We start from the raw sequence: 24,655 nt of genomic DNA, 5'->3' as shown, positions 1-24,655 counted from the left end.
GACCAGGCATGGGGACTGGGATAGAGTGAGAACTGTGTCAGGCCACTCTTCTACCTCGGCACCACAGCAGCAGGTACCAGTGACTCTGGTGCCTATGCAGGTCTCAGGGACTCTGGCTCCAGAGGTTTCATCTTCAGGCAGGCAGTGTGGTATCAGTATGTTTACGGTGCTGTCAACTCTGGAGGCATTCATAGCAGCCAGGGACCTGCTTTTGTTGCCAGTGCCTATATCTCCGGCAGTGCAGGAATTGGCACCACCGGTACAGTTAGACAGGGAACCATCTTCTCCCAGCCTCTGCCAAGTATCAGGACCCATGGTACCATCCAAGGGAAAACCCTCCATGCTAGCCTCAGCACAGACTTCATCATCACAGCACTGATCTCCGGCAACAATGGGGTCAACACCTCCCTGGTCACCTTGCCCAGACTTTTTGTCTTCAGAGTCAGAAGTGGGGTCACACTCCTCTCACCCTTGCAGCCACCCCCGAGGCACTTCTATCCCACCATACCAAACACAGTGGTACCACCGAGTGCTTGGCCCTCTCATCCTTCGGGGCCAGTGCCAATGCAATGGCCATTTTGGACCCCATGCAGGTTCCCCCCCAGCCCAGGGTCCTTTCTCAAGGTGCTCCTATTTGGCGGCTTCCGAGAGTAGAGCACTACCAATGCCTCGACGGGAGACTCCCAATCCGGACTCCAGTACCGAGCTTCTAGAAGAGGGCCCGTGGGTCCTGGCCAATATGGAAGGAGGGGTGGAGGGCCCTCAACCAATGCTTCCACCTCCTCGTCCCCGAATGAGACAGTATTGGCAGCTGGCATGTCTTCTTCCCAAGATGACCACAAGGCTCTCTCCAGGATTTGTTAAAGCGGGTGGCCTTGAATTTGGACATCCAGGCAGAGGTGGTCACAGAGTCCTCTCATGGACATCTTGACAGCAGAGGGCCTCTCAAGGGTGGCCCTGCCACTCAATGAGGCTATCATGGACCTTGTTACGGTTCTGTGGCAGACCCACTGCTTCCCTTCCCCCTATGTCAAACATACGGAGCAGAAGTATTATTTGCCAGTCCAAGGTTACAAGTTCTTATACTTGTATCCCCCTGGGGTCCCCAGTAGTATCGTCCACCAATTAAAGAGATCACCCAGGGCAATTGGGGACACTGTCTAAGGCAAAAGACTCCAAAAATTTGGACTTATTTGTCAGAAAGATCTACTTTACTGGAGGGATGCAACTTAAAATAGCAAACGAGCGGGCACTGCTGGGTCACTATGACTTTAATATGTGGGATGTCATACACAAGTTTAAAGATCTGCTCCCTTAGGAAGCTAGCCAGGTGTTCTCCTTGCTGGTTGACAAGGGGAAAACCATAGCGAGGGCCTCCTTGCAGGCAGCCCTGAACGCAACTGATTCTGCAGCCAGATCCATGGTCTCAATGGTAACCATGCACAGGAGCTCTTGGTTACAGTTTTCCGGTCTTCCTGAAGAGGTCCAGCAAGCCCTCCAGGATCTCCCCTTTGAAGGATCCTCACTCTTCTCTGAGCAGACCAATGCTTTGCCCCACCGGCCTGCCAAGACCCACAGAGGAGAAAGAGCAGGAGGTTTGAGCGTAGGTCTCCTCCACCAGCTTCCAACTTGGGGCCGACACATGCTGCTCCCAGGCACTCAGGGAGCTTGAAGCTCTCCTTTTGATGGGATGCTTGAGGTTGCCATCCCAGTCCCTGTTATATTGGATGCAGTTGCCCCTCTGTTTTTGGACCGCCTGTCCCAATTTATCAGTGCCTGGACCCATATCAGCTCAGACCTCTGAGCATGAGCTGAGCATGGTGGAAGTAGAATACAGTCTCCAGTTTCTTTCTACTCACCCTTCCTATTCCCCTCCCCATCCCTCTTCAGGTACCCTTCTCACGAGCAACTCTTCGTCCAAGAAGTCCAATCCCTCCTTCAGATGGGAGCTGTGGAAGAGGTTCAACAAAACATGAGAGGAAAGGGGTTCTACTCCCATTATTTCCTAATTCTGAAAGCCAAGGGTGGTCTCAGACCTATTATGAACCTGCGCCACCTCAACAGCTACCTCAAGAATCTAAAGTTCTGTATGATCGCTCTGGCCTCCATCATTCCCTCTCTGGATCTTAGGGATTGGTGTGTTGTCCTCAATTTAAAGGATGCATATTTCCACATATCGATTTTCCAAGGCCACAGAAGGTTCCTCAGATTTGTCATGAACCAAGCACACTATCAGTTTGCGGTGCTTCCATTCGGCCTGTCAGCTGCTCCACATGTCTTCACCAAAGTCATGGTGATGGTAGCAGCCTTCCTGAGGAAACAGGGAGTGCACAGGGATCAGGTGGAATCCAGAATCCAGCTCATCCAGTCAACCTTCCAGGCCTTAGACCTGCAAATAAACATGCAAAAGTTTACCCTCGTCCCAGTGCAGAGGATAGAGTTCATTGGAGCAGTACTTAGTTCCACTCAAGCCAGAGCCTTCCTCCCAGGAGATTCGTTTCAGGCGATCACAGTCCTGATAAGGTCCTTCAAGGCCCAACCAGTTACCACAGTGTGGAGCTGTCTGAAACTCCTGGGCCACATGCAACATGTGAGGGTACGCCTCAGACCTCTTCAGGCATGGCTGGCCACAGTGTTCTCACCTATCTGTCACCATCTGGACTCGGTTCTCACCGTACCTCCTCAGGTCCTCATTTTCCAGGATTGGTGGCTGGACCATCACGTGATTTGTGTGAGAGTATCCTTTTCGTAGCCCTAACCTTCGTTGTCCCTGGTTTCGGACATGTTGGTGCTGGGTTGGGGAACCCACTTGGGCCCCTCAGGACTCAAGGCCTTTAGTCTCCAGAAGAACTCTCTCTCGTTATCCTTCTGTCTCACATTGTGAACAAAGACGTATTGGCTGTCCGGGACAATATGACAGCCATGTTTTACATCAAGAGGCAGGGTGGGGCACGTTCTTTCCTGCTGTCCCAGGAAGCAGTTCATCTGTGGGAATTCTGCATAACACATTCAATCCACCTCAAGGCTTCTCCCTCCTGGGAGTGCAGAACCAACTGGCAGATCGCCTTAGCAGGTCTTTCTCCATTCACCACAAGTAGTCACTTTGGCCGTACATCACAAGGGACATTTTCCAATAGTGGGGGACTCCCCAGATAGATCTGTTTGCTACCTGAATCAACAGGAAATGCCACCAGTTCTGTTCCCTGCGAGGCCACAGCCCGGAGTCTCTCATGGATGCTTTCCTACTGCTGTGGACAGCTCACCTGTATTACGCCTTTCCTTCTATCCCACTAGTGCACAAGGTTCTGATGAAGATCAAGCAGGACTAGGTCATTCTCATAGCCCCAGCATGGCCCAGGCAACATTGGTTCGCCACCCTGTTAGGCCTCTCAGTGGAGGGCCCTGCTCCCATTTCCTTTATAGCCAGACCTGATCTCCCAGAACCATGGTTGGTTGCTCCATCCGAACCTCAGCTCTCTTCATCTGATGGCCTTGGAAGCTCCCTGGCTGAATCCTGAAGAGCAGGCCTGCTTGGAGCAGGTTCATCAGGTCCTGCTAGGTAGTAGGAAGCCCTCCACCAGGGCTACTTACTTTGCAAAATGGAAGCAGTTCTCCATCTGGTCTTCCCAGTATGTAATTCCACCCTTGAGTTCTTCATTGCAAGTTATATCGGAGTACCTGTTGCATCTGAAATAGCAAGGCTTGGCTATTTCTTATGTCAAGGTCCACCTTGCAGCGATATCAGCCTTCCATCCCCCAGTCGACAGGCAGTCTGTCTTCTCTCATGTGGTAGTTATCCATTTCCTTAAAGACCTAGAGAAGTTATACCCTCAGGTTAGAGATCCCATTCCTCCCTGAGACCTAAATCGTCTTATCAAAGCTTATGGGTCTTGGGTCACCTGCTTGAGCTGCTGGCAACATTCTCATTAACTCACCTCTACTGTAAGGTGTCCTTTTTAGTGGCCATCACTTCAGCCAGAAAGGTTTCAGAGATGCGTGGCTCACGTCGGAGCCCCTGTACACAGTTTTCTTCAAGGATAAGGTACAGTTGTGTTCACTTCCTGCTTTTCTCCCAAAAGTGTTTTTGCACTTCCATTGCAGTCAAGCAATGTTCCTTCCAGTTTTCTTCCCAAAACCACCTGAGAATAGGGAGGAGCAACGGCTACACTCTCTAGATGTTAGAAGGGCCCTAATGTTCTATATAGAATGGACTAAGCCGTTTCATAGATCTACCCAGCTATTCATAGCGGTAGCAGAGAGGATCAAGGGATTCCCTATCTCCACTCAGAGAATCTCGTCCTGGATCACATCATGCATTCGCATGTGTTATAAGTAGGCAAGCGTTCCGTCTCCAGCTAACCTGACTGCTCATTCCACAAGATCACAGGCCTCCTGAGCCGCTTTCCTAGTGCAAATCCCTATTCAGGACATCTGCAGGGTGGCAACCTGGTCATCAGTGCACACGTTCTCAGCACACTATGCCATCACTAAGGTTAAGATTTTGTCAGAGGTATTTTTAGTAAAAGTCATGGACTGCAAAACTGGCAATAAACACAAATACATGTAAGCCCACGACCTCTCCGTGACTTTTACTAAAAATAGCCGGGGAGGGAGACTAATAGTAAGAGCCCCATTGGGGGCTGACCACCAGCCGTTGCTCCGGCCTTGCCGCTGCTCCTGCGGTGGGGGCTGACCGAGCCCCGGTCGTGTTTCCAGCCCCAGGGGCCACTGCTGCTCTAGTCCCACCACTGCGGCAGGCTGAGTCAGCCGAAGAAGTCACGGAGGTCCATTAAAGTCAAATAATCCGTGATCTCTGTGACAAAACCAGATCCTTAGCCATCACCCAACAGGCTGTCATCATGTCCATGAACTCCAAGCCTATCTCCTATACAACTGCTTGCGAGTCACTTACATTGGAATGGACATGTGCAAGCACTTGAAGAAGAAAAAACAGTTACTAACCTTCCATAACTGTTGTTCTTCAAGAACATTCCAAGAACCACCCTCCTTCCTCTCTTAATGGAGTTAGCTGGAAAGAAGGAACTGAGGGGGTGCAGGGTTGGCAAGCCCTTTATTCTGGTTCTATAAGTGTGTGACACCAGAGGGTGCCAGGATGACCCAGCAGTTAACCACTAGGGGGAAAATTTCCGGTGACTGTGCTTGGGGCATACACACATCTACATTGGAATGGACATGTGCAACCCATCTCAAAGAACAACAGTTACAGAAGGTTAGTAACCATTTTTTCAAGAGCACTATATTCACCTAGAATTTTAAAATATGTATGTCATTTAAAAAAAAGTCTTAAAGAATTTTTTATCTTTCTTGAAATAATAAAAATATATATTTTTTAAATTTCATTGAGTAGTAGGTACAAGCTTTTGGAGTCAAAATTAGAGTCTACACTAAAGAAGTCTCTAGAAATAAAAGAAGAAAAAATTGCAGCTTTGGAAGCTCGTTTAGAAGAGTCAACAAATTTAAACCAGCAGCTGCGCCAGGAACTTAAAACAGTAAGGAAAAAATGACATGACCATTTTTTTCCTCAGGTTATAAAATTCTTGAATACCATTCTTATTTTCCAATTTTATTTACAGTTTATAATGATATTCTTACAACATTAAGTACACTTGACAAAATAATTCACTTATCTCTCAAAATACATAAGCTTCAGAAGTAGTGCATTCTATATTACAAGACACAGGAAAGCTTGTCTGTAATTTTCTTAGCACTAAATTTTCAAAAACTCACGTTACATAAGAATTCAGATCTTTGTTCGGTAAAAATATTAGAGTGGTGATTCATGATGGAGGTCTTGAATTTTTCTACAATATTTGGTGTGTGTGAGGAACAGTGTTTAAAAACAAATTATTTACTGAATTTAGACCTTAAGACAAGAGTGTTGTGTCTTCAGCATTGCTAATTCTTGTGAATTTATCTCAAGAGCTACAATTTTTGCAGTATTTGCTGTTCAGTGTCATGTACAGTGGTTTTCAGTTGAAGAATTATGGGTGAACAATTGTTGTAATTGAAACTAGAGGCTTCATTTCCTTGGCTTACTGATCATTCCAGTGTCTCAGCTGCATGCTCTGTACTGCTGTGCATGTACAGAATCCTAGTCTAGAGACACCAGCCAGTGGCAACTCCAAGACACTACCAATTCCCTCAGGAAAGGTGATTAAAGAGGGTCACTTTGAGGAGGGGTATCCCTGTTCCCACCCATCTTCAGCTTGCATTTTTCTCCACGCTGCTGCTGAAATAGTGTACATAGGTAATAGTGGGGAAGAGGACAGGAAGCAGTGTTCATTAAGGTAGGAGAAAATGCCAGAGAAGGGAGCCAAAGACAATACAGTGCCCAGTGGAGAGGCAGAGGATGATGTTTGGGGAAGGCCAGGAGTACTCAATGGAGAGGTGGTGGGAAACAGAGTAGGGACCTGACAGTAGTACCCAGAAACTGTCTGGAAGGGAAAGAGCATGTATTGGGGAGAGTTCAGAGAACCTTTGCCTCCCATCTGTCAGGAAAAAGAAGAGGGGAGGACCCCCTCAATTTCTGTAGGTGCATTTTGTCTGTGTTTTCATCGAAAAATTCACACATAAGGGAGAGCAAAGGGTGATCTCTAAGACTTTATAAAAGAAATCCCAAAAGCAAACCAAAAAGGAATATTGATATTTTTACAGAATGCATGATTTTCAAGCCAATCTCCTGACTTCTCTTGTCCTGGATCATAATTTTTGAACTCACAGAGTTGGCAGGACTGTGTCTTGCAGATAAGAGTTAAAATAAGTGATAAGACAGGTTGTAACTAAGAGTTACATCATGGGCCAAGTCACAGAGCTTTGATGGTGGGTAAAAGAGAAAAATGCAGTTGAACTCAGGGCTTGATTTGGGGTACAAAGGATCCTCACTTCCCAAGAAATCTAGAATTTAGTGATACAACTTTAAACATCTGGAATGGGATGGTCATCTATGAAATTTACCCATCTAGATTTTTACACTTGTATAATTAATTTGAGGTACAGTTGAGTGCACAAAAGATACTTATATCCAACACATAGTAGATAGGGGTGTAGTTGTTCTGCTGGCAGTTTCATGTTTTATATTTATATAATATGTGTAAACTCCCACAGTTAAATTGACAATTATAAATATTAAAAATATTCATTGAGTTTCTTGTCCTGTGCAAATTACATTCACACATAGTTAAAAAAGAGGTTTGGGGTTATATTTTCAATTTTTGTAATTGTCTTAATTGATTTTAGGTGAAAAAAAACTATGAAGCCCTCAAGCAAAGACAAGAGGAGGAAAGGATGGTACAGAATTCTCCTCCAAGAACTGGTGAAGAAACCCAGTCTGTCAATAAATGGGAAAAGGAAAGTCAGGAAACTACTAGAGAACTATTGAAGGTTAAAGATAGATTAATAGAAGTAGAAAGGAATGTAAGTTGTTTCAATTTTACTTGTTTAATGTGATGTGAGAGTGAGGTGGCCAGAGTAAAAATGTGAGTTAACAAACATGGGTTTTCTAGCTCAGCCAGTAGAGGGTCATGCTTTTACTCCCAAGAATGTCACATTACAAGTGATGACCCCTGTGGAGATTTAATCTGGATAGACCCCTGACACTTGGGGCATGTCTACATTTACCTCTGGAGCAATCGATCCAGCGGGGGTCGATTTATCGTGTCTAGTGAAGATGCGATAAGTCGACCGCTGAGCGCTCTCCCATCGACTCCGGTACTCCACCGGAACGAGAAGCGCAGGCAGAGTTGACGGGGGAGCGTCAGCAACTGACCTACTGCAGCAAAGACACCGCGGTAAGTAGCTCTAAGTACGTCGACTTCAGCTACGCTATTTTCATAGCTGAAGTTGCGTAACTTAGACTGACTTAGCTTGCAACCCTCTCCCCCCTAGTGTAGACCAGGCCTCAGGATGAACTTCCATTGCCAGGGGGAATGTGTAATTCACACTTACACAGTATGACTCTGTCCTTCTCTAGGGGCTGAACCACATAGCGCTTTATGGGTCTCCTACAGTCTTTGCACTGTCAGACCTGGGTCTTTTAGCTTAAATAGTAGAGGCATATAGTTTTAGAACCAGAGGTTCCAGGTTCAATCTCTGCTGCCAATGACACATCCATGGGTGTCACATACAAACAGGGATTTGAGTGTAAGACTGTAATTGTATTAGTGCCATTTGAATGTCTAGTTTGGGGCCAGTTTTGAAAATGTGCCCTCCCTCCATCCCTGTATGAATATCTCAGGTTAGTGTGGCCACTACATTCCTAACCGAAAAACAGATAAATTAATAACAGTGTGGAAGCTTTATCTCACAATTGCTTCTCTCTTGTGATTTCAATGGAAACCCATAACTTCATCTTATTTGTATTTAAAATAAATAATTTCCTTTGTAGGTAAAGTAACCTAAAATATAAACAATGTCCTGTTGATATGCATGATTCTTCTATCTTTAACCCTTTTTTTTTTTTTAAGAATGCTACCCTGCAGGCAGAGAAACAAGCACTGAAAACTCAACTAAAGCAACTTGAGACCCAGAACAATAATCTACAAGCTCAGATTCTGTCACTTCAGAGACAGACTGTTTCTTTACAGGAGCAAAATACAACCTTACAAACTCAGAATGCCAAGCTTCAGGTTATATTTTTATATTTTGCTTTTATCATCTGATTCAAAATAAATGTAGATTTTTTTCAGGTCAGAGCTTTGCTGTTAACTGTTTGACACTAGCAATCACAATTTCAGTTGATATGGAAATCAAAGCACCTTGCACCATTTGTAGTTTGCACTAATAACAGTCAGTAATAAATTGCTACAACAAGATATTTACATCATACATTTATCATGTTTAAAACCCTTGGAATTTATGCAGAGGAACTAAGTGTACTTTTTCAGCCTCCTTCCACACCCCTTTTTTTACCTTCTTCTGGTGATGTAAGCAGTTAAAGCACCCTAAGCACTCATATTAAGTGAGATACTCTTTAATATTTTCTTAAATGAGTTAGAAGTAATGAAGTGTAAATTGACACATAATACTAAAAGAAGAAAGATTGTGAGCTCACTGAATGGCCATGAAAATGTAGAGAAGTGGGCCAAAATTAATAGGAGATTTAATTCAGATAAGTGCAGTGTAATTTGCTCAGAAAAAAATAAAGCCATATGCTTTGGTCCTGGGAGCTATGAAAACAAAATTAACATTCACAAAGATACGTTAAGGAAATCAAACCTAAATTGCCGTCCCTCCCAGGCTATCTATATTTTCAAATACAGTTTCTCCAATAAATGAATTCCTCTAGCAAATGGATCTTGTGTTTTTTAGGGCTCCAAGAATCAAACAGCTTTAGGGAGTACATACAAAGCTCTCAATTAACAAGATATTGTGAACAAATTGCTACCATTCTTAGAAAGGCCACTCCAGTTCTAATATCCCTCCAGACCCCCAGAAAGAAAAGGAATCTGAACAGAAGGGGAAAGGAATTGAAATAACTAGGAAGTAGTTCCTATTTGGTTCAAATTGGAACCATGTATCCTTTTCCATATGGTCTTGCAGGATATCATAAGAGATGACGGGGAGTTCACAGCTACATTGAAGAATCTAGGAAAATAGGCCAAAAAGGACTATAACATACATCAGTTGAAATCTGATGTAGTTTCATTGCAATGGCAGATTTGGCTTTATCCTCTTTGGTGAAGGACACTCCCAGTGAATTAGATTTCTTTCATAAAGTCACCTGGACATAAGAATTAGACTTCTCCCTTCACAGGAATAATGAAGCTACAACAGCCACCATGAAAACCTCAGCAGTTTCTGTTTGTTTTGCCTGGCCAATGCTGGTATAGATAGATTCTCTTGTAGACATTGTACTCAGAACTAAGAAAGGATACAGCCTAAGGGCCTCTCTCTGGAAAATCTCTCGTGTGGCTGCCTTTGTTTTGGATCATCACTTGAAACCTTTATCCCTTGTTCTTAGTTAGAGCAGTGGGATACAATGCAGTCTCTTAGAGGCACATGAAGTTCCATGGATCTCAACTAAACAACTTATAGAGGCTTCAAAATACTTAGTACCCAGAGGCAAGCTCTTTAGAGAATCTATGGGAAAATAGGTGAATCATCAGAAATGACCAAAAGAGCCTTGACCCCTGCTATTATACATTACAGAAAGTAAAAGCCTTATTTTAAGTCTAACCAATCATTTCTGGTATTTCACGCTAACAAACACAGCACACAAGAAGATATAATTAAACCAGAAAAGGTTGAAACAGAGATGAATTCTCAGATCAGCTCTCAGCTGCCTCAAAACACACTGAATGACTCCCTTCCTAGCCCTAGTCCAAAATGAACACCAAATTGGTATCAGACGCCTTTAATTTGTGAATTGATGACTGCTGATGACTTTGAACAAATAAGTTCTGGATGTAGTCCAGAGAAGATATACAATAGTAGTATTAGAAGCAGCATTACCCCTTCTTGGATGACCTGATCAGGGCTCTAGCCACAGAGAAAGCAGAATCAAATCACCTGAAATCCATGCAGCTTCTGGAACATTATAGTTTTGTGATAAAGAGAAGAAAAAATGTGCTATCCCCAGTACATTTTCATCATTCTTTTGGTTATGAAGATAGACCCAATGAGGCACAAGGAGATCATCTCCAGAGACTACCAGAAAAAGATGAAGCAGTCTATAAAGGAAGTAAAAGTTGCTGAAGAAACATCATTTCCTGCCCTACTAAACATGTTGGGATTGTTAGTATCTTCCAGAGACAATCTGCAGTGGGCCAGGATACATATGAGACCTCTGCAGCTCTGTTATTTTTTCCACATCCCATCCTACTCCAGCCTGTTGTGAAAATCATAGTCTTATGGATTGTATCTATCTCCTTCAGTTGGTTGATGAAAAAGGATTTCGCCTCAAAGAGGCAGTCAGCAAGTGAGATGGAACAATAATCACAACAGACATCAGTCTAGGACAGGTATCGGCAACCTTTGGCATGCGGCTTGCCAAGGTAAGCACCCTGGCAGGCCAGGCCGGTTTGTTTACCTGCTGTGTCCGCAGGTTCGGCCGATCACGGCTCCCACTGGCCACGATTCGCCGCTCCAGCCCAATGGGAGTGGCGGGAAGTAGCAGCCAGCACATCCCTCGGCCCACGCCGCTTCCCGCAGCCCCCATTGGCCTGGAGTGGCGCACCGCGGCCAGTGGGAGCTGCGATCGGCCGAACCTGCGGACGCGGCAGGTAAACAAACTGGCCTGCCAGGGTGCTTACCCTGGTGAGCCGCTTGCCAAAGGTTGCCGATCCCTCGTCTAGGAGGTTGAAACTAGGAGGGTGCTTTCAGACACTGTGACAATTCAGGGATCATATCCATAGAAGAGAGAAAGCATAGCATTGACTGGCTAGAGCTCATAGTAGTCAGTTCTGGCCTCAAAGCATTGACCCTCTCTTTAGGCGGTACACATATGTTGGTTATGAAGGACAACACAACCGACATGGCTTCACTAAGCAAACATAATCCTTACCATTTAAGAAAAAAGCTCTGCTCGTGTTGACTTGAGAAGAACAACACTTTTTGTTGCTGTGCATCCTGCACCTCAAGGGAAATTGAAAAAGATAGATTGGTTCTGCAAACATTAACTCAAGTGGAATAGAGTCCACACTCAGAAATATTCTCATCCCTCGTCCGTTTATGTGGCAGACCAGTGATGGACCTGTTTTCTTCCAGAAACAAGAAGGCACCTTGCTATTTCTGTAGGTGACTGAATCCAGAGGCTGAAACAACATAAACATTCAAAACTGGCCAAGATCTCGTCTGTATACCTTATCCTTTTCTGCAGCCCAGCATCTCCCATAATTCTGATATAGGCTCTTGCCCTCCTGTGTGCAGTTTCTGGTTCAAAGCTGCAGCACAGCCTATGCTAGCCATGCCTCCTTCTCGTGCTTGCTGCCAGATCTTCTGTCTCCACGGCAGCAGTCAAGTGGTGGTTTGCTTCACTCCCATGCTTTTTTTTTAAAAAAAATGTTTAGCCATTTTTCAGGCAGTTAAAGCCTTTTTATTTGCTTTCAAACCTTCTCACCACTTCCTGGTTCAGGTTCTGAGCACTCTGGTGGCAGCAGCCATATGAAATCTCCGCTGCAGTGCCTCCCTGCCAAGCTGCTGTTCCCCCTTTCAGGCCTGGCAGAACAACCATGCAAGCACTGGGCAAAATCCAAAAGGTGCTCTGTATATGAGATAAGTTTCTCAGGCTCAGCAGAAGGTAAAAAATGCCCAGCCTGCATGTAGCTGACCGTATATCTGTTAGGACACAGGGCTCTGAGTCAGACAAGTTGGGGCCTCTCTACGCCACCCCCCGAAGTAGCTGCAACTACACAGAAGAACCCAACCATGAGACATAGAGTAGGCTCTGAGGACTTGCTGGGATGATTTAGTTGGGGATTGGACTAGATGACCTCCTGAGGTCCCTTCCAACCCTGATATTCTATGATTCTATGACTAGGAGAACTTCATCCAAATGAAATGACTCTGGGTAGGTCCAGGGCAACAAAGGACCATAAAGATTAGAGCCTTTCTGGGCTACTGGTTCCCCCCACAAGTCCTAAAGTGGGTCTTAGAATCCCTGTGGAGAGAAGCAGGACAACTACACAACTCTCCTTCCTCGCACTGTGAATCAGGCAATTCTCATGATACTCTGGAGTAAATCCTCCCAAAACAGCAAAAGCAAATGTGTCCTTTGCAAGGCAGGGATTATTATTGTTAATGAACAAGTGGGGTGAAAAATCAGGGGTTAAACCTCTTCTCCTTTGCCTTTTCCCCCTTAGGGAGTGTTTGCTGGGGTTTATCTTCACAGAGTCTCTCTCTCAGTGCTCTGTACCATGCTTACCACCCCTTCCCCAACTTACAGCATGTCTGGGCATGATGAGAAGCCTGTGCCTCCTGTGCAGCTCTGTCTCAGGCTGCAACCTAATGGAAATTGTGCCCGTGTTGATTTCAGCCCAAGGACTGTCGATGTGCCAAGGAAAGGGGCTAAGATTTGAGACAGCAGATGAGGGTCTGTCTCTCTATCGCTCCCCTGCTCCACAGGCTGGCTTCACATTAAAGCCTAGAGTACTTCAGGCAGTCTGTGACCAGAACAGAGGCTCTTGAGAAATCCACTCCCCATGAAGCTGCACCTTTGTGGGATTACAGAGGGGTAAGTGAGAAATCCTTTCCCATGTTCAATCCTGAGTAAAGGTCCAAATGGTTCTAAGTTCCTCGTACAGCACTTACTTGGGTGCTCATCAGCCAAGGGGAGCAGGCAGAACACCTTTCAGGCTCCTGAGGACAGTTAAGAAGATATTTGCACATTTGAAGTATGTGTACCAGTATCCCTCCTCTGTTGTCTGGATCCCCAGACCAAGATGAATAGTAAACTACCCTCTCCCCATCGTAAACATCCGTGGAAGAAGTACCACACCTACCAAACAAACAAACCCCACACCAACAATTTACATAGCTTTTTTAAGACAGGATGTCAGTGAGTGGGCAGTAAGGAATGTATAAATATTAATAACACATCTTTCTTTCCAAACATAATTATGATACATTTTCCCATTGATGCCTCCTTTGAGGGCATCATTACATCCAAATAAGGTCACCTGATTAAACCAAATGTTAAACTAAAATGTTTATATCTATTTAGTCTATCTAATCTATCTATAAAACAAAGACATTTCACAAGTTTTGGAGCCTAAGGTTGGTGCAGCCAGAGTTCTACCAGTGAAAGATAGTCACACCTTCAGAAGGGGACTTCGTTCTAAGACCCCATAGACCATAAGAGTGATGATACACTACTCAGCAATTTCAAAGCCTCATCTATAGCTGTTCAAACCAAAAGCTTTTCATGTCTTTAGTAGGAAAACCTACTTTTTTGTAAACAAGTGGTTCATCTTCTAGGGGTATGATCCTTGCTTCAAATGAGATGTCTTGGGTCCTGTCTTGGTAAAGCCCTTAATGTGATTTGTGATGAGCAATGGATTCTAACTTGGTGGCTACAAGGATGTCATGTTACATCCATGAATAGTCACTGTTCATCCTAAACTGATATCTTGTGCATCCAAACTTACAGGTGAAGAGTTAGTAGGAGAAACATTAGAGAAATTAGTAACTGACACTGCAGAGAGGCCTCAGCCCTGACTGTCAAAGCCTACAGCAATCCAGGTTGCTACCAATACAGGATATCCAAGAAAGGACCCTGATACCCTGGCAAGGGGAAAAAATCTGGAGCAGAAGCTTCCAAGGAAACTTAGATTCATTTTCCTCCAAACCAACAAAATTCTGAGCATAACAAAGACTCTTCCTTTTGATCCATCTTCTGCACCTACAGTCTTAGGTGGTTGGTAGTGGTCACAGCAAGGCACAGCTCACAGGCTGCAGCACGCAATAGACTTTGGATTGCTTCCAAGTGCCTGACTTTGCAATAACACCAAGAAAAGCTCCCTGATTCCCTCAACAAACATCATTCACTGGGAGTGGAGACAGACATTTCAGTGATGAAGATCTGCCCACTGCTAGACAGATTCCAGAAGATCCAGGATCTGATATCCATGAACAAATGCTTGAGGCCAACCATAGTTCAGGGTGTCTAGCCACTGGGCCTTTTTGTCTCGCACATACGGGTCTCCCCATAAGTGAAGTCACATATCAGGTCTCCAGGTCTTTCTTCTGAGAGAATGGGACCATTGCCTGGAGCTAATGCAAGACCAGATACTGGTTCCCAGTCAGGTACTAGCTCTCCTAAGATGATGGCTGGCCATAGAGAATGTCTGTAGGGGTCTTCTCATATGCCTTCCCGGCTTGCAGATTCTCACAACAGACACTTTTCTGAGAGATGGGGAGCACTTCTGGGACCCAGAATGACACAGGGAATCTGGAGTTCTGGGGAAAGGAGCCACAGCATCAAGCTCTTGAAGCTCACAGCTGTTAAATTAGCTCTACTGAGATTCCAGAGCTACCTAGAGGGCAAGAACGTTTTGGTCCAACCAGGTAACATGACCACAGCTGCATACATAAACAATCAAGGGGGAACAAGCAGTGTAGCGCTACATGCAGAAGTAATGGAGAGACTGTGGAATGGGCAGACAAAACTCTCCGTTCTCTAAAGACAATACACATCAAAGGAGAGCTGAACCAAAAGGCAGACTGAGAGCACTAAAGACTTATATCAGGTTTACAGAATCCACAAGGAGATTGGGCTTCCTGTTCATTTCCTTTAATCCTGAGCTGTTTAGTGCTTAGAGTATCCAAACTATCTCTTACTAGATGGATTAGACGTACATCGTTGAGGCATACAAGCCATCTGGCCCACCTTTTCCAGAAGGAATCAAGGCACATTTACAAGACCCATTGCAACCTCATGGGCCCAAAAAGCATGTGCTCCACCGCAGATATCTCTAGGGCAGCCACATGGCCATTGGCCAACACCTCTATCAAACAGTATAAGGTGGACTTTCTGTCTCTACAGAGCACTCCTTGGACAAGAAGGTGCTGCAGGTGGTGGTCCAGACATAACCTTGCCATTTGAGCAGTTCAAAAAAGCATAGCTTTCCTATTTTTTATGTTCACTTTGTATTTCTCCCTTCTCCTGTTCACTGCTCACTACTTCCCATATGAATCAGAATTGTGGGAGATGCTGGGCTGCAGAATGGAAAATTTCTAATCTGATAATTTCCTTTCTGCTAGCAGCATCTCCCACAGTTCTACCCAACCTGTATGGCTTCACCGCTACAGGTTAGCATTTTATTTGGATAGTTGCTTCTTATGTAGTGGCCTACTATACATAGTTAATTGGTTGGCACTGAAATTATTGTTACTAATAATTGTCTAAGAGTTTTTTTCACAGCTTGGAATGAATCATCTGGCAGCAAGCAGGCAAAGGGGGTGTGGCTAGCACAGACTTCTGCAGCTTTAAACGACCTCCAGAAAATGCACACAGCAGGGGAATAGCCCATACATATCAGAATTGTGGGGATGCTGCTAGTAGAATGAAAATTATTGGGTACGAAATTTTCCATCCTGCTAATCCCAAGGACTATACAGAAAAAGGGGAGGTGGGGAACAATGGTAATATTGATAGCCCCTTATAGGTGGAGGAGTACATGATGGTTCTCTGACCTATTCAATCTAGCATGTATACCACTAATATACTTACTCTGCAGACAAGTTATTGTCTCTGAGACCAATCCTGTATCCAGATCCGGACAGACAGAACCTAGCTGCTTGGTTTTTGAAGGAAAGTATCTAGGAAACACAGGCAACAAATAAGACATACTCCAAAACTTGGCTAAGAGTCAGGTACTGCTGCAGATGTCAAGTTGTGTCCCTGCATCAGCAGAAGTTAAACATATCTTAGAATTTCTCCAAGAAAGCCTCAATATGAGCTTCAAAGCCATCACCCTTTAAGGCCAAATATCCATATTAGCAAGTATTCTATATTTGAAAGAAGAAAAATGTCTGTATATCTTGGACATCAGATGCTTCTATTGGAAAGCCTTTCTGATACATTCTTCACACTGTCACAATCTAGCCCTTGCTGTACTAACTGCACCCTTTGGAACCTAGGAAGGAATTGTTAAATTCCATTTAAAACATGGGTGGCTGATACATCCACCACAGAAGTCCTCTCAAAAGGATCTCAGTACTGTGTGTTCCTTTTGGACAGAGCGGGCCTTTAAATGCTAGGTTGGTTCTTCCTCAAATTAATTTCCATCTTCAATACATATCAAGAAATAGTCCTTCTGTGCTTCTACCGCAAGCCCTCCCACCCATGGGAGAAGTTCTAATTCACACTTGATGTTTGCCATTACTTCAGGATATATACTAAGTGTACTAGACCCCTTACGAAGTCCAGGGATTAAACTGAGTATTTCAGAGGCATACAAAATAAGGAGTCTTACATCTCTGTCAAACCTCAGGGCCCATGCCTTAAGGGCAATGATGCAATGGTGACTTTATGGGTAGAAAAATTGTATGCCTCCATGGGAAGATCTTCAAGGCAGCCACTTGTTTATCAGTGCACCCTGTCTCCAAATTTTATAAATTGGGCATCCATTCGTCAGCTGCCATTATTTTTGGTAGAAGGGCACTCTGCAGTGTAGTTCCTCAGTAAAAGAGAATGAACACAGTTTCACTTAGGTGCTATTGATTTAACATTATTTCCATTTCCCCATTCTAGATGGACTCTGTTGATAGAAATCCCATTGTAATGGATCTCTGAAATACAATAAAGAATAGAAAAAAACATGCATGCTTACCTGAAAATTTCCTTTCTTCAAGTAATAGTCACAGTTCTGGCTCACCTGTTCAAAGGATTTCTAGTGATCAGATAGTGATAAACATTGGTATCCAAAACATTTTTAATACACCTGTCAACCTCACTGCTTCAAAATAGGAAAGAATCTCTCTTCAGGAAAGCATTTAAGAGGAGGCGTGGAGTTACGCACATGGTTAAATGCTTTCCTGAATAGAAATGAACGTAACCATATGCTTAAATGCTTTCCTGAATTGTGGCCATAATGACTTACCTAAGGATGTACCGACTGAAACTAAAATACACCATTTAAATTAAGTATCAGGAAAAATTATTACCATTAAGGTGCATTAGATAATAGGATAACTTGGCTAATGAAGTTGTTGAAGTCACTGAAGTATTTATAAGTATATTAAATAAAAAATATTAATTAATTTTGAGGCCAGTCCTTCACTAGGGTTGAGTTAGACTAGATTAAAGGACCTGAAAGTCCTTTGTTACCTTAATAACTATGATAGTATGCTAATCCCCACTTTCATTGTTGATAATACTAAATTAAATGGACTTTCCTTTATTTCTGATAACACTGTTTACAACTGCAGGTTGAAAATTCTACCCTTAATTCTCAAAGTACATCTCTTATGAATCAGAATGCACAACTGCTGATCCAACAGTCTGCCTTGGAAAATGAAAATGAATCTATACTCAAGGAACGAGAGGATCTGAAGTCATTGTATGATTCACTGGTCAAAGATCATGAAAAACTGGAACATCTTAATGAACGTCAAGCTTCCGAATATGAATCTCTAATTGCCAAACATGGAAGCCTCAAGTCTGCACACAAAAATCTTGAGGTGGAACATAAGGACTTAGAAGATAGGTAATCATTAATATGTAAGATGAATCTTGTGAGTAAAATTAAAAACCTGCATTTCATAATAATACAAGAACATTGTTGTATAAATTAGGTTCAATAAAATGAATGTTTCTTTAATATGTCATTTAGATCTTAACTCCTTGAATAAATTTCTCCTTGTTCAAAATTGAAATTACATCCTTAGCTATTTTTATTAGTTCTAGAGGATATAACCAAAGTTTTTATATTAATCTTGTTTACAGGTACAATCAGTTGCTGAAACAAAAAGTACAATTAGAGGAGTTGGAAAAAGTGCTTAAAGTAGAACAAGAGAAAATGTTGCAGCAAAGCAAAAAACACGAAACTGTAGCAGCAGAATACAAAAAACTTTGTGATGAAAATGATAGGTAAAGAAAAAATCTGATATTTGATTTAGATTTAAATATGTTATTAAATGAAAAAGCCAACATTTGTACAGTATTAAGGCTGAGGTTTTAAACTTGATAATAAAAGTCAAGAAATTCAAACTTGCATTTCCCACAGCAACCATAACTAAGTTAATTTGCTCATGTGTAATATTTTGTATCATTGCATATAGGATATGCCTTTGTATATACAGTATATTATTGCATATGGTATGTCTCCTCTGCATGGGCATGTAGTCCAAGTCACAGTCTAACCCTGTGAAATGAGAGGATTTTTAATGATTTCCTCCCCAACTTGCAAAACGTAGTTGTCGTACAACCCTGGTAGAGCTCCCCCTAGCTGGATGCACATCAGGCTGCTGTGTTTTGAGCTGTACAAACTGGGTCTGTGTACCCTGAAGTTTCCCTTGATCTGAGTAGGTTTTTGGACTACACTTCCTGTGCACAGACTGACTTTTATCTCTTCATGGAAATGAGGCCCCACTACCCAGTTGTCATAGGCTTCCTGGACCAGTACTGACCCACTCAGCCTCCCCAGTAACTTAAGCACACTCTTTCCAGAGCTACAACTTTATAGGTGCTCTGAATTTACAATTCACCTCTTTGAGGACATGTGATAGTTAAAAGCAAATAGACACAGAGACTTTATAGGGTTCCTAAACAATTGTTCTTTACTTTAGCTAGTACAAGAAATTTACAGATCTGTCCAAAACAGTAAAAATACATACATGTTTCCCTGCCTCATTTTCTCACCACTCTTGAGACTTCTTTGGGCTTAGGTCAGACTCCTCTAAAGAGTGAAGGATCCCACCTACTACACATGGCTTCTACTCCAAATAATGGAATGTCTCGCTCTCCTGTGCAGCAAGTTTCCTTCTTTTTTTGGTCTGGTTCCACAGTTAAACAGGATCTAGTGTACTACTGTAAATCTCTGCTTTGCTTTTATTGTCCTTTACTTGAGACCAGAATTGGATCCTAACTATGGTTCTTCTTTGGGTGATTGCTCCTGTGTATTCCACAATAGGTGTGGTGCTCGCCACGTGCACCGGTGCTGGAAGTTTTTCCCTTAGCAGTACCCGTAGTGGGGGAGCACCACTGCGACCCCTGGAGTGGCGCCTCTATATCGTGCTATATGGGGAGCTGCGCACTCCCCCCACCCTCAGTTCCTTCTTGCCGCCAGTGAAGGTAGTCGGAACTTCGTGCTCCAGCTCTGCTGTAGCGCTTCTAGCCTTAGTAGTACAACTCTTCTTAGTAGTCTGATTCTCTAGTTAGTTGCCTGGCTCGGGGCATGCCCCATGCCCCAGGCTTCAAGTCGTGCGACTCCTGTCGCAGTTCTATGCCCAGAAGCGACCCACACACTCAGTGCCTTCGCTGTCTGGGCGAGACTCACGTAAGTGAGCGTTGTAAAATTTGCAGATCGTTCAAACCAAGAACGAAACGTGAAAGGGATATCCGTCTCCAGGCCCTACTAATGGAGTCGGCATTGGCCCCGGCACCGGCACGCCGACCCGACTTGGCGCCGGGCGCGTCGTCGGTGCAGAGCGATGCCCCATCAACTAGTTGGCACCTCTCCCCCGCTAAGGAGCAAGGGAAGACTCAGCAGCACCGAGAGAAGGACAGGGATGAGGCTGCACCCAAGTTGGGCAGCCCACGATCCCCCTCGGGACCCAGACCTCCGCCTCGCGCTGAGCAGAGTAGTCCGGTCCCATCCACGCATGCCTCTCCTGCAGTGAGAATACTGTCAACGCCTGAGGCAGCATAGGCAGCGCGTGACATCCTCGCCCTTCCGGTGCCGGGTGCGCCGCCCAAGACGGGCCCTCGCTCCTGAGGGAAGCCACCGCTGGGAGCTCATCAACCCTCCCCGGTCCAGCATAGCCCCCGCTCCGAGGATGAGGTGCCTACCCGTTCTGCGAGGCCATCTCGTAGCCCGCGTCAGACTTCCACTCCGTTGGCCGATTCGCCTGAGAGGGAGTCCCGAGGGTCCTCCACTACCCGGAGGAGTCGCAGGCACCGAGACAAGAGGCGTCAACGCTCCTCTTCCTATCGGAGTTATAGGAGCAGGTCTTGACACCATCGGCACCGACGCTCAGATTCGAGTGTTCGCTCCGACAGGCGTCATTCGCGAAGCACCCCTCGGCTGGCACCGGCACCAAGGCGTCGTAGCCATGGGGGGAATCTGGAAGCAGTACCTCTGACGGGTACAGGTGTTCTTCGTCGAGATCTAAATCTCAAGGCCGGCACCGACACGGCCGTGGATGCTTCCGTTGCTCGTATGGCACCGTGCACTCTTCAGCGGCTTCGGCACCCAGCCGCCCATCCCCGGGCCGCGCCGTCCCGCACGATCAAGCGGCTCCACTAGGTCCCCAGGAGGGGCACTGGCAAGGGGCACCCTGGCAAGGGCAGTGGTGTCAGTGGGCACCTTGGCTCCAACTACCGGCACCGGCGAGACCCCGTTCAGTGGCCGGGGCATCGCAGGTACATTCGACGTCCCCACCTCGGCACTGGGAAAAGTCAACTGGCACCGAGACAGCAGCACCACACCCGGGCTCGGACTTGGGGGTTGAACCACCGGTACCGCCCGATGCCCTGGGGGCAGTTCTGGTCCCCTCACCATCACCAGAGGAATCCATTGCGGTGCCACCACCCACCTTGCAGGAAGATTTTAAGGCTCACCAGGAGCTCCTTAGGCGGGTCACCTCGAATCTCCAGCTCCAGGCTGAGGAGATGGAGGAGCCGTCAGACACTTTGTTCAACGTGTTGTCCTCCTCGGCACCGGGCCGTGTGGCCCTACCTCTCCACCAGGGGGTGGCCAATATCTTGACTTCACTTTGGCAAACCCCGGCATCCTTGGCACCTATTTCTAAAAAGGCGGAGAGAAAGTACTTTGTGCCAGCAAAGGGGCACGAATATTTGTACTCTCACCCGGCACCCAACTCTCTGGTGATGCAGTCTGTAAACCACCGAGAGAGGCATGGCCAACCCGCGCCCACCCCCAAGGATAAAGACGCCAGGAGACTGGATACCTTCGGCAGGAAGGTTTATTCATCGGCAAGCTTCCAGCTCAGGGTGGCAAATCACCAAGCCTTCCTGAGCTGGTATGATTTTAAATTGTGGGGGTCTCTGCCAAAGTTTGAAAAGGAGAAGAAGGAGTTCAGAGCTTTGGTTGACAAAGGCGCGGTGGCGGCGAAAGCGGCCCTCCAAGCGGCTTTGGAAGCGGCAGATACAGCAGCCCGTTCGATGGCCTCGGCTGTTGAGATGCACAGGGCGTCGTGGCTCTCGCTGCCAGGACTGTCCACGGAGTCCCAGTCCCTCATGCAGGACTTGCCTTTTGACGGGAAGGCCCTGTTTGTGGATCAGACAGACACCCGTCTGCACGTGATGAAGGACTCCCGCACCACCCTACAAACTCTGGGCCTATATGTCCCACCAGCTAAGGACAAATCCAGGCCACAGACCTCGGTTCCTCCGGCTAGAGGCAGATATGACCCCCCCGCCTAAGAAGCCGAGGGAGCAGAGACGCAGGTCCCCGCGACCTGGGCCCGCCAAGGGCAAGAGGCAGGGGAAGAGGCGCTTTTGACTCTTTGAGGGGGGCCACCGGGCCTGTTGCCAGGGAAGCCCCCCAGTTAATAAAGTTTGTGTTCTGCAACCGTTTATCTGCCTTCCGAGTGCAGTGGTCCCGTATAACGTTGGACCAGTGGGTCCTCAGCACCATTTCCAAGGGCTACATGTTGCAGTTCGCTTCGCTTCGCCCCCCCCACCACCACCACCCCCGGCCCCTGGAGGCCCCCGGGGGGCCTAGACCAGGAGGTGACGCGCCTCCTTACCCTAGGTGCGGTGGAGAAGGTACCTCGGGAATTTCAGGGCAGAGGTTTTTACTCCCAGTATTTCCTGATCCCGAAGGCAAAAGGTGGGCTCAGGCCCATCCTCGACCTGCAGAACCTCAACCAGTTTATGGTCCATTACAAGTTCTGTATGTCACTCTATGCATCCGAAGAAGTGAGGTTTTTACCCACGAAAGCTTATGCCCAAATAAGTTCCGTATGGTTTCCCTGGCCTCTATTATTCCATCCCTAGACCCAGGGGATTGGTTCGCAGCCCTGGACCTCCAGGATGCGTATTTCCACATACATATTTTCGAGGGTCACAGGCGCTTCCTCAACTTCCTGGTGGGGCGGGACCACTACCAGTTTACGGTCCTTCCCTTTGGCCTCTCCATGGCCCCCAGGGTTTTTACCAAATGCATGGCGGTAGTGGCAGCCCACCTCAGAAGGAACGGGCTGCAAATTTTCCCCTACCTGGACAACTGGCTGCTCAAGGGCAAGTCTCGGTCCCAGGTGCAGGCCCAGCTGAAATTCCTGCTGGCCACTTACGAGAGTCTAGGCCTAGTGGTGAACAAGGACAAGTCCACGTTAGTGCCGGTTCAGCGCATACACTTCATAGGAGCGCTGTTAGGCTCAGTGGTGGCCACGGCCTCTCTCCCCCGAGACAGGTTCAAGATGCTCAAAAGTCTCATAGCTTCAGTCACGGCCTTCCCCGTAACGACGGCAAGGGTGTGCCTTCAAATCTTAGGCCACATGGCAGCATGCACCTCTGTGGTGCGACATGCCAGGCTCAGAATGAGGCCCCTCCAACTCTGGCTGGCCTCCCAATATTCCTAGGCCAGGGACAGCCTGGACAAGGTTGTCACGTTACCTCCCAACGTAGTGGCCAACCTGCAATGGTGGTCCCTCCCGACCAACATGTTACAAAGGATTCCCTTCTGAGAGACCCCTCCCTCACTAGATCTGGTGTCAGACGCCTTGGACCTGGGGTGGGGAGCCCATGTGAGGAGCTTCCAAACCCAGGGCAGATGGTCGACCTCGGACTTGTCCCTGCACATAAACGTCAGGGAGCTCAGGGTGGTGCGCCTGGTGTGCTTAGCCTTCAGCCCACACCTACGGGGGAAGATGGTCAGAGTCATAAGAACATAAGAACTGCCATACCGGGTCAGACCAAAGGTCCATCTAGCCCAGTATCCTGTCTACTGACAGTGGCCAATGCCAGGTGCCCCAGAGGGAGTGGACCTAACAGGCAATGATCAAGTGATCTCTCTCCTGCCATCCATCTCCATCCTCTGACAAACAGAGGCTAGGGACACCATTCCTTACCCATCCTGGCTAATAGCCAGTAATGGACTTAACCACCATGAATTTATCCAGTTCTCTTTTAAACGCTGTTATAGTCCTAGCCTTCACAACCTCCTCAGGTAAGGAGTTCCACAAGTTGATTGTGCGCTGCGTGAAGAAGAACTTCCTTGTATTTGTTTTAAACCTGCTGCCTATTAATTTCATTTGGTGACCCCTAGTTCTTCTATTATGGGAATAAGTAAATAACTTTTCCTTATCCACTTTCTCCACCTCACTCATGATTTTATATACCTCTAACATATCCCCTCTTAGTCTCCTCTTTTCCAAGCTGAAGAGTCCTAGCCTCTTTAATCTCTCCTCATATGGGACCCGTTCCAAATCCCTAATCATTTTAGTTGCCCTTTTCTGAACCTTTTCTAGTGCCAGTATATCTTTTTTGAGATGAGGAGACCACATCTGTACGCAGTATTCGAGATGTGGGCGTACCATCGATTTATATAAGGGCAATAAGATATTCTCAGTCTTATTCTCTATCCCCTTTTTAATGATTTCTAACATCCTGTTTGCTTTTTTGACCGCCTCTGCACACTGCGTGGACATCTTCAGAAAACTATCCACGATGACTCCAAGATCTTTTTCCTGACTTGTTGTAGCTAAATTAGCCCCCATCATATTGTATGTATAGTTGGGGTTATTTTTTCCAATGTGCATTACTTTACATTTATCCACATTAAATTTCATTTGCCATTTTGTTGCCCAATCACTTAGTTTTGTGAGATCTTTTTGAAGTTTGTCACAGTCTGCTTTTGTCTTAACTATCTTGAGCAGAATAGTATCATCTGCAAACTTTGCCATCTCACTGTTTACCCCTTTCTCCAGATCATTTATGAATAAGTTGAATAGGATTGGTCCGAGGACTGACCCTTGGGGAACACCACGGACAATACGGCAGCGATGTATTACA

At 45.9% G+C, this 24,655-nt stretch overlaps 1 protein-coding gene across 4 annotated transcripts in view; it reads left to right on the top strand.

Annotated features, from left to right (window-relative positions):
• CCDC88A (coiled-coil domain containing 88A) overlaps nucleotides 1–24,655 on the top strand; it is a 346,834-nt gene that overhangs the window by 276,661 nt on the left and 45,518 nt on the right. For 2 of the 4 annotated variants that reach the window (XM_065400915.1, XM_065400912.1), the window contains exons 17-21: nucleotides 5,372–5,510; nucleotides 7,258–7,434; nucleotides 8,484–8,645; nucleotides 17,887–18,164; nucleotides 18,404–18,547. In XM_065400915.1, coding sequence (XP_065256987.1) covers nucleotides 5,372–5,510; nucleotides 7,258–7,434; nucleotides 8,484–8,645; nucleotides 17,887–18,164; nucleotides 18,404–18,547 — 900 coding nt within the window. Of the gene's footprint in view, nucleotides 1–5,368; nucleotides 5,511–7,257; nucleotides 7,435–8,483; nucleotides 8,646–17,886; nucleotides 18,165–18,403; nucleotides 18,548–24,655 lie in introns of all 4 variants that reach the window. The other 2 variants (XM_065400913.1, XM_065400911.1) reach the window with 1 other exon arrangement.

The sequence above is a fragment of the Emys orbicularis genome, chromosome 3 (assembly GCF_028017835.1).
Source record: "Emys orbicularis isolate rEmyOrb1 chromosome 3, rEmyOrb1.hap1, whole genome shotgun sequence".
Classification (NCBI taxonomy): domain Eukaryota; kingdom Metazoa; phylum Chordata; order Testudines; family Emydidae; genus Emys; species Emys orbicularis.
This window is presented reverse-complemented; position numbering and strand designations above follow the sequence as displayed.